This window comes from Tachypleus tridentatus, chromosome 12 (genome assembly GCF_004210375.1).
Source record: "Tachypleus tridentatus isolate NWPU-2018 chromosome 12, ASM421037v1, whole genome shotgun sequence".
Lineage (NCBI taxonomy): Eukaryota > Metazoa > Arthropoda > Merostomata > Xiphosura > Limulidae > Tachypleus > Tachypleus tridentatus.
Genome location: NC_134836.1, coordinates 134,595,317 through 134,607,707, shown reverse-complemented (window position 1 = coordinate 134,607,707; position 12,391 = coordinate 134,595,317). Strand labels below are relative to the sequence as shown.

The following is a 12,391-nucleotide window of genomic DNA, read 5'->3' as shown; positions in this document are numbered from 1 at the left end:
TTGTAACATATTGTTTGAAATCTTAAAAACTAGGTGTGTAGAGTGAACTCTTGACTTAGGATAGTTAACATTGTAACATTGTTTGAAATCTTAAAAACTAGGTGTGCTGAGTGAATTCTTGACTTAGGATAGTTAACATTGTAACATATTGTTTGAAATCTTAAAAACTAGGTATGTAGAGTGAAATCTTGATTTGGGGCAGTTAACATTGTAACATATTGTTTGAAATCTTAAAAACTATGTGTGTAGAGTGAACTCTTGACTTGGGACAGTTAATGTAACATATTTGAAATTTTAAAAACTAAAACTACTTAGGATAGTGTTGTTTGAAATCTGTGAACTCTTGACTTAGGATAGTTAACATTGTAACATATTGTTTGAAATCTTAAAACTAGGTGTGTAGAGTGAACTCTTGACTTAGGATAGTTAACATTGTAACATATGTTTGAAATCTTAAAACTAGGTGTGTAGAGTGAACTCTTGAGTAGAACATTCTTGACTTAGGATAGTTAACATTGTAACATATTGTTTGAAATCTTAAAAACTAGGTGTGTTGAGTGAACTCTTGACTTAGGATAGTTAACATTGTAACATATTGTTTGAAATTTTAAAAACTAGGTATGTAGAGTGAAATCTTGACTTAGGATAGTTAACATTGTAACATATTGTTTGAAATCTGAAAAACTAGGTGTGTTGAGTGAACTCTTGACTTAGGATAGTTAACATTGTAACATATTGTTTGAAATCTTAAAAACTAGGTGTGTTGAGTGAACTCTTGACTTAGGATAGGTAACATTGTAACATATTGTTTGAAATCTTAAAAACTAGGTGTGTAGAGTGAACTCTTGACTTAGGATAGTTAACATTGTTACATATTGTTTGAAATCTTAAAAACTAGGTGTGTAGAGTGAACTCTTGACTTAGGATAGTTAACATTGTAACATATTGTTTGAAATTTTAAAAACTAGGTATGTAGAGTGAAATCTTGATTTGGAACAGTTTACATTGTAACACATTGGTTGAAATCTTAAAAACTATGTGTGTAGAGTGAACTCTTGACTTAGGACAGTTAATGTAACATATTTGAAATCTTAAAAACTAGGTGTGTTGAGTGAACTCTTGACTTAGGATAGTTAACATTGTAACATATTGTTTGAAATCTGAAAAACTAGGTGTGTTGAGTGAACTCTTGACTTAGGATAGTTAACATTGTAACATATTGTTTGAAATCTTAAAAACTAGGTGTGTTGAGTGAACTCTTGACTTAGGATAGTTAACATTGTAACATATTATTTGAAATCTTAAAAGCTAGGTGTGTAGAGTGAACTCTTGACTTAGGATAGTTAACATTGTAACATATTGTTTGAAATCTTAAAAACTAGGTGTGTAGAGTGAACTCTTGACAGTTAATGTAACATATTGTTTGAAATCTTGTACCAAGTAGAGTAATATCTTAATTATTTTTTGAACTGTTGAAACATATTTTGTGAAAGGAATGGTAATGTAATTATTATTCTAATGATATTATGTACTGTGTATAACCTTTAAAATGTGGTCCGAGTGAAGAGTGATAATTTGAATATTGTTAACACTTTGAAACTATTTATAATGTTGAGTGAAGAGTGATAATTTTGTGGTGGGTGGGTTCAGTAGGCACTGAAATTTTTATGGATCTCCCAAATAAAAAAAACAGAATAGTGAAAGAACATAACATAGGTAAATGACCACATCTTGAAGATTCTGAACAGCAATATTCAACATCTGTACCTCCTTTTTGGATATTACATTTTTTTGTCAGACAAATCATTAGTGCATATGTCTCCCTTTTTTATTCAGAAGGGACTAGAGGGGCTTGCTGGCTCTCCTAAGTCAGTAAAAAATATGTTCTAAGGACATCTTGGTGGAAACATCCACTTCAAAATGCAGTGAACTTTCCTTGCATTCAAAGGCCATCAGGGTATACCCATTATTGTTACTCCCCATGCTACTTTGAATTTGTTGCAAAGAGTTATTGTTGAGAGGGATTTGAAGAACATCCCCAAGTCAAAGATCCTACGTGGTTTCTCCACCCACGGAGTTTTTGCTGTGAGACATACCTCCATTCACAAAGATGGAATTACGATGCCAACCAGTGTTTTGTTTTTGACATTTACATCACCACAACCTCCAGCCACTATCAAGGAAGGTTTTCTAAAAGGTAAAGTATGGCCATACATTCTGAACTCTCTCAGATGTTTCCAATGTCAGTGGTTTAGTCACTCAAAGGCATCACATCATGGATCCTTGACATGTGTTCATTGTGGTGGCAAGGACCATGATGCCTACAAATGCAAAATAGACCCTCATTGTGTTAATTGTAATGGCTGTCACCCTCTTACTTTTGTTCCTGCCCTTGGTGGATAGAGGAGAAAGAGGCACAGTGTTTGACAATGGTTCACAAGATTTTTTACACCAAAATTCGAAAGTTACTGTCCACCCTCCATCTCGGATATATGCTGCTGCACTCTGTTCTACCATTATAGTGGGAATTTGGACAGATTTTTCTGTGCCTTCATTAGAGTTGTTCTCCAACTATCTGAAGAGTCTTTAGCCCTCCATGGTTAATAGAGCGAGTCGGTGACTGCTCACATCCACTTTCAACTTCAGCTTCTGATGTATGCTTGGGCCCATCTTCTTCTGCCCCAAGATGTCAAATAATTATTCATTCTTGCCCTCAGTCACTGGACTCTTCTTCTACTGACAGAGACTTTCTGTTTCTTGTCACCACAAGAGACCTGCCCACTCGATGGATTCTGCCCTAGAAGTTGAAAGACATCCTTCTAATAAAGAAAAATTACATGGTTGTAAACTGAAAGATTGTCCACCTATTTCCCCACATAAATATAAATGGCCACATTGTTACAAAGGAATTGTCAAAGTTTCTGTTTGAGTACAGATGACATTAAAGATTTGATTGATTATTATCACCCTGTGTCTCTCCTTAGAGGAGACATTTCTGAAACCTGCCAATGCAGTTACCTTTTACTCTTTCTGCTCCCCTTCACTCTTATTTCTTTGACTTTGACACCTTTTTCGCGGTATCCTCGTCCATAGTAGAATCCTGCCTGCCACATAGAACAGAAGGCTTGAAAACGGGCCTGGGATACTTTTATAGGTATCCCATACTTTCAAACCACATAACTATTTTAGCAGGCTTGTGCACATGCTTGGCAGATAAGATGTCAAAGCCAGAAGGAATCTTGAATTACGTTTACAACTAGCATCTCTTCTAATTCCAGTTCCAAAGTCATGTGTGACAAGATTTGGAAGGTCGGTAGGCAATATGCTTTTGCCCTCTTTTCACTACTACTCTCTGATGGCTAGGAAGTTGCTGATGCCCAAAGCATCACCGTTATTCTTGGTGAAAACTTTTCTTATGCATCTAGCACTTCTAATTCACTCCTGACCTTTTTAGGCATCAATACTAAGGTAGAGTGGTTGCCTCCTTCCTTTCAGGCTGATTGTCTCTATTATTATTATCACCCCTTTTCACTGCTGGAACTCAAGCTTGCTCTTCAGTGCTCTGGCAGACATAAGTTGGACTGATGATATTCATTGTGAGATAATACACCATCTCTCTCCTGCCTCTCTTGCTCTTCTTCTATATGTTTTTCCCTCGGTGTGGATTCCTTACGTGGTGAGGGGACCTTCTTTCAGTTTACCTTCTCTGGTATCTAAACAATCCACCAATGTGTTTGTCTTGTGTGGCAACCCATGAAGGGGAGGAGAGGATCCTGGTGGTTGAGGGGTCAAACCATAACACACCACTTTGGCCTTGAATTTTTATAGATGGGCAGCCTTGGGGTGCCCCTCCTTGGGTCAGTTGGCTGGTCCATTCAGGCTAGGGTCAACCAAGTACCAGTGTTGGATGTTCTCAACAGATGTTGTGGACATTCTATCTGATGCTGGTGTTTGGGTATAGTGCTTACAAAACCATGGCATTGTTGCAGTGTTCTTGTTTGACATTGTAGTGCATCCCCTCATAGGGCTCCATGGTGGGTGGGGTCAGTGGGCACCAAAGTTTCCCTTTCTTTATTATAGATAATCCAATTAAAAATCTTAATAGAATAGTGAAAAACAGTCCATATGTAAATGACCATGTCTTGAAGATTCTGAGCAGCAATCCTCCTCATCCGTACCACCTGTTGTACCTCATTTTCTTATATTGCACGCACTTTTAGACAAACCTAAGGGCAAATTTCTCCCTTTTTCATTCAGAAGGGACTAGAGGGACTTGCTGGCCCTCCAAAGTCAGTAAAAAGCTTTGATCTGGTGACACTGGTTGAAACATCCACATCTCAACACAGTGAACTCCTGTTGCATTCAAAAGCAATTGGGGATATACCTATAGAGGTCACACCACATGCTACTTTGAATTCATCATGAGGAGTTATTGTTGAGAGGAATTTGAAGAACATCCCAGAGTCAGAGATTCTCGCTGGTTTCTCCACCCAATGAGTTTCTGCAGTGAGGTGTATCTCCACTCCCAAATTATGGTGCCGACTAATTTTCTCATTCTGACATTTATGCCACCACGTCTGCCTCCCACCATCAAGGCAGGTTATTTTAATTGCAGAGTACGGCCATACATTCCAAACCCTCTCCAATGTTTTCAGTGTCAACGGTTCGGTCACTCGAAGATGTCTTGTCGTGGTTCCATGACATGTGCTCGTTGCAGTGGTAAGGACCATGATGCTTGTGAATGTGAAATGGACCTCCATTGCATCAGTTGCAATGGCTCTCACCCATTTTACTTTTGTTCTTGCCCTAAATGGTTGGAAGAAAAAGAGGTGCAACATTTGAAAACAATTCACAACATCACCTATCCTGAGGCTTGAAAATTGCTGTCCACTACCTCATCTCGAATGTATGCTGCTGCTGCTTTGTTCCACAGCTACTGTGGGAATGCAGACAGATCTTTCTGTGCCTCCAAAAGAATCATTCTCCAAACAAAAGGAAAAGTCTTTTGGCCTCCATGGTTAAGAAAGTTGATGAATCAACCTACCTCTGTCCCTGATATACATTCCACCAAACACCAAGATCCACATCCATTGCTTCCAGGTACAGGCATTTCCTTGGATCTATCTTCCTCTCTCACCCCAAGAAGCAAAACAATCATTTCTCTTGTCCTCAGTCCCTGGAATCCCCTTCCAACAGCAAAGACCTGCTTAATCGACCCAGAGCAGGTTCCATGGAGGTCGATAGACCTCCTTTGAATAAGGAAATTAAAGAAAAAAGACATGGTCATAAACAGAAGGGTTCTCTGCCCAACTCGCCTACACATAAATAAAAATGGTCACCCTGATACAAGGGATCTGTTGAGGTTTACGTTCTAATCTGGATGACATCAAAACACTGATTGCTTCCTACCATCCTGTTTGTCTCTCCTTACAAGAAACATTTCTGAAACCTGCTGATAAAGTTACCTTGTGGCAGTGTTCTTTATACAGAAATGACAGGCTGTATGATGGATGAGTGCATGGGGAGGGGTGGCACTGTTGATTGATCAGCAGGTGCCCACCCTGTCTTTGCCACTCAACACACCCTTGGAGGCCATAGTTATCCGTGTTTCCTTGGGTCATACCATCACTGTTTGTTCTCACTATCTGTCACCTGGAGAGACATATGATTATTCAGACCTTGATGCTCTCATTTAACAGTTGCCATCTCCGTTTTCATTCTGGGGACTTTAATGGATATCATCCCCTCTTGGGAAGTGCTAATATTGATAGGAGGGGTCGCTCTGTAGAGTGTATGCTCTCTGATCACACCCTTTCTCTTTTTTTTTTACTGATTATTCTACTTATTTCCATGTGCCTTGTCAGTCATTTACTGCTATTGATCTCTCATTTTGCTTCCTTTCATTATTTTCCCATTTTTCATGGATGGTTGACAATAATCCATGAGGCAGTGATCATTTTCCTATAATCTTGAGAGAGACTGGCGGTGGTCTGCCACCCAACCCACATGTCCCGGTGGAAGCTAAGTCAGGAAACTTCACAACCAGCATATCCTCTACTACCAGTCCCAAATTCATTTTGGACAAGATTCAAAAGATCAGTGGGCAATACCACTCTGTCTCCCTCTCGATCTTGCTCTCTGATAGCCAGGAAGTAACTGAAACTTAGAGCATTGCCGATACTCTAGGTGAAAGATTTTGATGGAAATCTAGCACTTCTGCCTCTTCTTTCACCTTCTTAGCCATCAAGACTCAGGCAGAGCAATCACCTCTTTCCTTTGAAGCTGATTGTCTCTATGTCTATAATCATCCCTTTACACTGGTGGAACTCAAACTGGCCCTTCATCGGTCTGGCAGTACATTGGTTGGACTTGATGACATACACTATGAGATGCTATGCCATCTGTCTTCTGCTTCTGTTGCTATCCATCTGATTGTTTTTAACCAGATCTGGCAGGAGATTATTTTCCTGATGCCTGGTGCCAGGTTATTGTCCTGCTTTCTTCAAACCTGGGAAGGATCCCAAGATTCCTTCAAACTTCCATCCAATTGCTTTGACGAACTGTCTCTGTATGACCTAAGGAAGGATGGTTAATGCTCATCTTGTTTGGTTCTTCGAATTAAATGACCTCCTCTCGCCCACTCAGTGTGAGTTCTGACAACATTGCTTCACCATGGACCATCTGATTTGACTTGAAACGTCAATCAGAGAAGTCTTTCTCAAACAACAACATCCTGTATCAGTATTTTCTGACATTGAGAAGGCTTATGATACAACATGGAGGTTTATCAAAATTTTTTCATGGACAGGAGATTCCAAGTGTGTGTAGGTTTGACACTTTCCCATTCTTTTTTATAGGAACTTGGAGGCCCTCAGGGCTGTGTTCTGAGTGTCACACTTTTCAGAATGAAATTTAATGCCATCACTGAACAACTCCCTCTCACTGTTGCAAACGGGCTCTTTGTTGATGACTTTCACATCTCATGTCAGTCATCGAACATGAGGTATATTGAGCAACAGCTACAGACTGCCCTCAGTTGTTTACTGAAGTGGATCATGGCAAACGGCCTTAACTTTTCTCTTTCTGAAAACGTTCGCATGAACTTTTGCTGCTGACGGGGTATTCACTCTGATCCTGTACTCCGTGTCGACAAAGTTGTGCTGCCTGTAGTTCCTGAGACAAAGTTCTTGGGGCTTATCTTTGATCGTAAGCTGACCTTTATACCACACATCAAGCAGCTATGGGTCAGATGTACAAGAGCACTGAACAGCCTTCGTGTACTCTCTACCACCACTTGGGGAGCAGATTGATGTTCTATGCTAAAGATATATTGTGCTCTCATTCAATCAATAAGACTATGGATCACTGGTTTACAGCTCTGCCAGACCATCGGCCTTAAAGATGCTAGACCCTATTCATCATCAAGGATTTTGGCTCTGCACTGAGGCTTTCTGCACTTCCCCAATTCAGAGCTTATACATAGAGTCTCATGAACCTTCTTTGCACCTCTGCCTTTTGCAACTGTCTTTACTATATGCTTGAACTTCGTTCCTTTTCAAAGCATCCCACCTGGGGTTGTGCTTTCCTTCCTCAATGGGCCACTCTTTTTTCAGACCAGACTGTTTGCCATTGCTCCTTTTGGCCTTCATATCCAGGTGCAATTAAATGAATTGAGTTTGTCCTTGGATAACATTGCTGTATCCACTGGTCAGCCCATCCCACCATGGCTTCTTACAGTCCCAAATTGTGACCTATCTTTAAGTCGTCTGAGAAAAGTAGACACTCCTGATTGGAATTACTGTCTGCTGAACATCTTTTGAACCATCCTTTCATTCCTATTTATACAGATGGTTTGAAATCAGTTGACTGTGTGGGCTCTGCCATGGTTTGTTGTGGTAGTTGCATGTAGAATCCCCTCTACAGCTTCTGTGTTCACTTCTGAACTGTATGCCATTTCTCTTGTCCTGGATCACATAGAAGCTAAGCAGTACTTGAACTGCACAATTTATACTGACTCACTAGGTCCTCTACTGGCCCTGGAATTGCATCATGTTTGTTGACACTCTGTTCTCGCCGATATTCAAAACCAACTGGCCCATTTCTCTAACATCTACTTCTATCCAGTTTTTCTAGACACCTGGCCATGTTGGTAATCACAGGAACGAGCTTGCAGACACTGCATCTAAGTCTATCTGCTCTGGCACTATCACCACTGTACCTTTCCCATACATGGACTGTGTTCCTTTATTCAAGGCTCAGCTCTGGCACTATCACCACTGTACGTTACCCTTACATGGACTGTGGTCCTGTATTCAAGGCTCAGCTCTGTCCCAGCAGACAGTTGACTTCAAGTGAGCAATGCAAAAACAAGCTTTTCCAAATAAAACCCTATCTTGCTATTTGGCTGTCTTGTTACTGTAAGGATCGGAAAGAGGAAGTTGTTCTAATGAGACTACACATTGGTTACAGTTTTTTAACTCATCATTTTCTTTTATCTAGAACTGATGTACCAGTGTGTAGTTTGTGTAACATTCAGATCACAGTAAGCCTCATATTACTTTCTTGTCATTGTTTCTCAAGTGATAACATCTTGTTTTTGTGAGAAGGCTTATGATACTATGTGGAGGTATGGCATCCTGCAAGACCTCCACTCCTGGGTAACATGGCCATTTGTTCCATTTTATTGAACATTTTTAATGGACAGGTGTTTCCAATTCCATGTGGGTTTGACACTTTCCCATATTTTTCCACAGGAACTTATAGTCCTCCAGGGCTATGTCTTGAGTGTCACACTTTTCATTATAAAGGTTAATGCCATCAGTGGACAACTTTTATAAATTTGCAAATGGACAAGGTTTATTGAGTGGCAGCTACAGACTGCCCTCAATCATTTACTAAGTGGACTGCAACAAATGGTTTTACTTTCTCTCTCTCAAAAATTATTTGTGTGCACTTTGGCAGGGTATTCATCCCAGAAATCCAGTGAAAAATCATGCATACTGGACTATACATTCATTGGGACTCAGCACATGAAACAAAAGAAAAACTCAACATACTAAGAAACCAAAGAAACAGCCATAAAACTATGCTCACCAGATAAAATTAATGAAGAATTAGATAATATAAAACAATACTTCATCAACATCAGTAAGTTTCCTCCACAAAACAAAGAAAACATTATGCACACACACCTAGACAAAAAGCAAAATCAACTAAAAGTAAATATATCCCACGATCTAAAAAATCACGAAACCATATACAGCTGCATACCATATATTCCCAACATCAGCAGAAAAATAACCAACATTTGGCAAAAACTAGTAACAAGATATGACATTCCAGTTAATAGCAAATTTATTCAAAAACCAGGCACAAAACTAAGGTCTATACTATATAAAAACTACACTGACACACACACCACCAACATTATTTATAAAATACAATGTGATAACTTCCATGACTTCTGTATTGGAGAAACAAGTAGAAAAATGGAAACCAGATTTACAGAACACAAAAAGTCACCTTCACATGTTTTTTAGGACTGCAAATCAAATAAATATAACTGTAGAAAACACCCAAATACTAAATAAACAGGTGAACCTTATGTTGACCGAAGAAGGTCGAAACGTTGTTTGCTCCTCTATTAGTGCTTTCTCTACCCATATCAGCTGTTTTTAAATATATAATTCTCTACAAGTGGGTTTTCTAGTCATCATGAAACATAAACAAATGCAAAATTAAAGAGGCCCTACTTATAAAACAACTGAAGCAGAAAATAGAACCAATACAAAGGGACACCTTTTTACCTATATTAATAAATATAATCCAACATCTAAGCACGCCCTCTATGTTACTAGCCTTAATTACACACCTGCCTTCAAACATGGTAAGCTATCAGTCAGTTACCTCTTTCTTTGTGAACCTGACGATGACTGAAGAAGGTCAAAACATTGTTCACTGTTCTACATGTGCTTTCTCCACCCACATCAGTTGTTTTTACATATATATTGGACTAGGGCTCTGTCTTGAAGATATTGGGCCCTGTTCGCTATCTGGAGCTTCAGCTCAGCATGGGGGCTTTCCACACTTTTCCAGTCTAGAGTTTGTAAACCTCCACCATTTGCAACTGTTTTTACTGTATACTTCTAAACTTTGATCCTTACCATAGTATCCCACCTTGGGTTGTGTTTTCCTTTTTCAGTGGGCCATTATGTTTCAGAATAGAAGCTATGCAGTTCATAAACTGTACTATTTCTACTGATTTACTTAGCTCTCTACTGGATCTGGAATCATTTCACATTAGTTCTCACCCAGCTTTTGTCAATATTCAAAACCAGCTTTTACTTTATCATCCATTTCTATCCAGTTCTTCTGGATACTAGACCACATCAGTATTCTAGGAAACAAGATTACTGACACTGCAGCTAAGTCTTTCTTGTGTTCAAGGCTTGTTTCCACACCATTTGGTAGATGACTTGGAGTGAGCAACATGATAACAAGCTTTTCCAGATCAAACCTTCTACTGCTCTTGGGCCATCTCACTTCCATAAGGATCGGAAGGAGAAAGTTATCCTAGCTGGACTATACGTTGGTCACAGTTTTCTAACTCATCATTTTCTTTTAACTTAAATTGATGCATTAATATGTGGTTTGTGTGACACTCAAGTGGTTAGCCCATATTTTACTGTCATTACGATTGTGAGCAACGGCACCATTTTAGACATATTTTTACCATGGGTTCATCCTTGACGTTGGACAGTGTCATTGGTGATGGTTACACTGCCCACCTCAGTTGTGTTTTTAAATTTTTAAGTGCCAGTGGTCTTTCAATTCTATTTAAGTTTTTATTTCAAAATTGAGCTTTGTTTTAACTTGATTCCTTTTTACTTATTTTATAATTTTACTTCATTTTTTACTGGTTGTTTGGTGCAGATAGCCTAGTTGCTTTGCACCAATAAAATCAAACAACTAGCATACTTATGTTCACTATACAAACATTTTTGTATAACTGTTGCTCCAAGTTTTCTTTTTTATGAACTTAGATATTAAATTAATTTATAAACATCTTAATGTGTATATTCTCTGCTGCATGGTAAACTAGATTCACCTAATTCTTTTTTTCTTCCAGACGAGTAGCTGTGAGACAAGACACTTGCTCTATGATATCCCTTTCCCTTAATATTCATGAGAAAGTTCATCCGGTTATCTGGTCCCTGAGTAGTTTGCCATATGATTGTACACAGGCATTGGCAGTACCAAAACCTATAGGTATGTCTTCATAAATTTGCATGTTTTATACAAGCTGGGCAGTGTCCAAACCTATAGGTATGTCTTCATAAATTTGCATGTTTTATACAAGCTGGGCAGTGTCCAAACCTATAGGTATGTCTTCATAAATTTGCATGTTTTATACAAGCTGGGCAGTGTCCAAACCTGTAAGTAAACCTTTGAAAATTTCTTTGTTTTATACACACAGGGAAACACCCAAACCTATAGGCTGTTTGTTGTGGACCTAAAAATTTAGGTAAGTATTTATAAAGCTCTGTTGTACACCAGCAGTACCAGTACCTAAAATTATTTTAATTTCAATGTTCGGAACTGTTTTGTTTTTGTATTACGTCCTTGAGATAAAAGAGTTGTGTGTTATGATTGTTTTATGTTTCTTTAGGTGGTGTGCTTATATTTGCTGTGAATTCTTTATTGTATTTGAACCAGAGTGTTCCACCGTATGGAGTTTCATTGAACAGTTTTACGGAACACAGCACTGCTTTTCCCCTGAGTAAGTTATATGTGTTGAAATAGGTTTTAGCTTTGTAGGTAATATTACATATGAAAAAGTAATATGTTTGTATATATACATGCACATGAAAATATGAGACCCCATAAGTCACTTTTAGAAGGTGGACCTTTCTTCATCATTAATGAACAATGGTAAATCTTAAGTGATTGGTTTATAGGGTTTTGTATCTTTGTCATTAATTGGTTCTTCATCGTTTTATAAGAACATGAATAAATAACTATATTTGTAATGTGTTTTGTAGGGCTGGATGACCAGTGGTTACCAATTGATAGCTTAACAATTAGTGATTGTGGTACAATGTTTTAATAGCTTTATTGTAACCAAAGCCATCTGAAGCTTAAATTGGGTATAGATAGCTCAGTTTTTAGCTGTATGCTTAATAACAAGCACAGATAATACCAGTAATCTAATTACTTGCTTAGTTGGAATAATTGAGTATGGTAAGAATTGTAAACTCTAATTTTGATTACAGTTGTTTTCGTAACATTTGATGTAATTTTCAGTAGTTGTTTTTGTATTAATTGTTAATCACTAATAAGCTGAAACACTAATTTCTAATAGGTAACTGTCTTCATGAGAATATATTTAATT

The 12,391-nt window shown here is 38.3% G+C and overlaps 1 protein-coding gene across 1 annotated transcript in view; it reads left to right on the top strand.

Annotated features, from left to right (window-relative positions):
- The window catches only part of LOC143234743 (cleavage and polyadenylation specificity factor subunit 1-like), a 118,876-nt gene that overhangs the window by 18,486 nt on the left and 87,999 nt on the right, over nt 1-12,391 (top strand). The window contains 2 exon segments of the mRNA XM_076472318.1: nt 11,129-11,268; nt 11,669-11,779. Coding sequence (XP_076328433.1) covers nt 11,129-11,268; nt 11,669-11,779 — 251 coding nt within the window.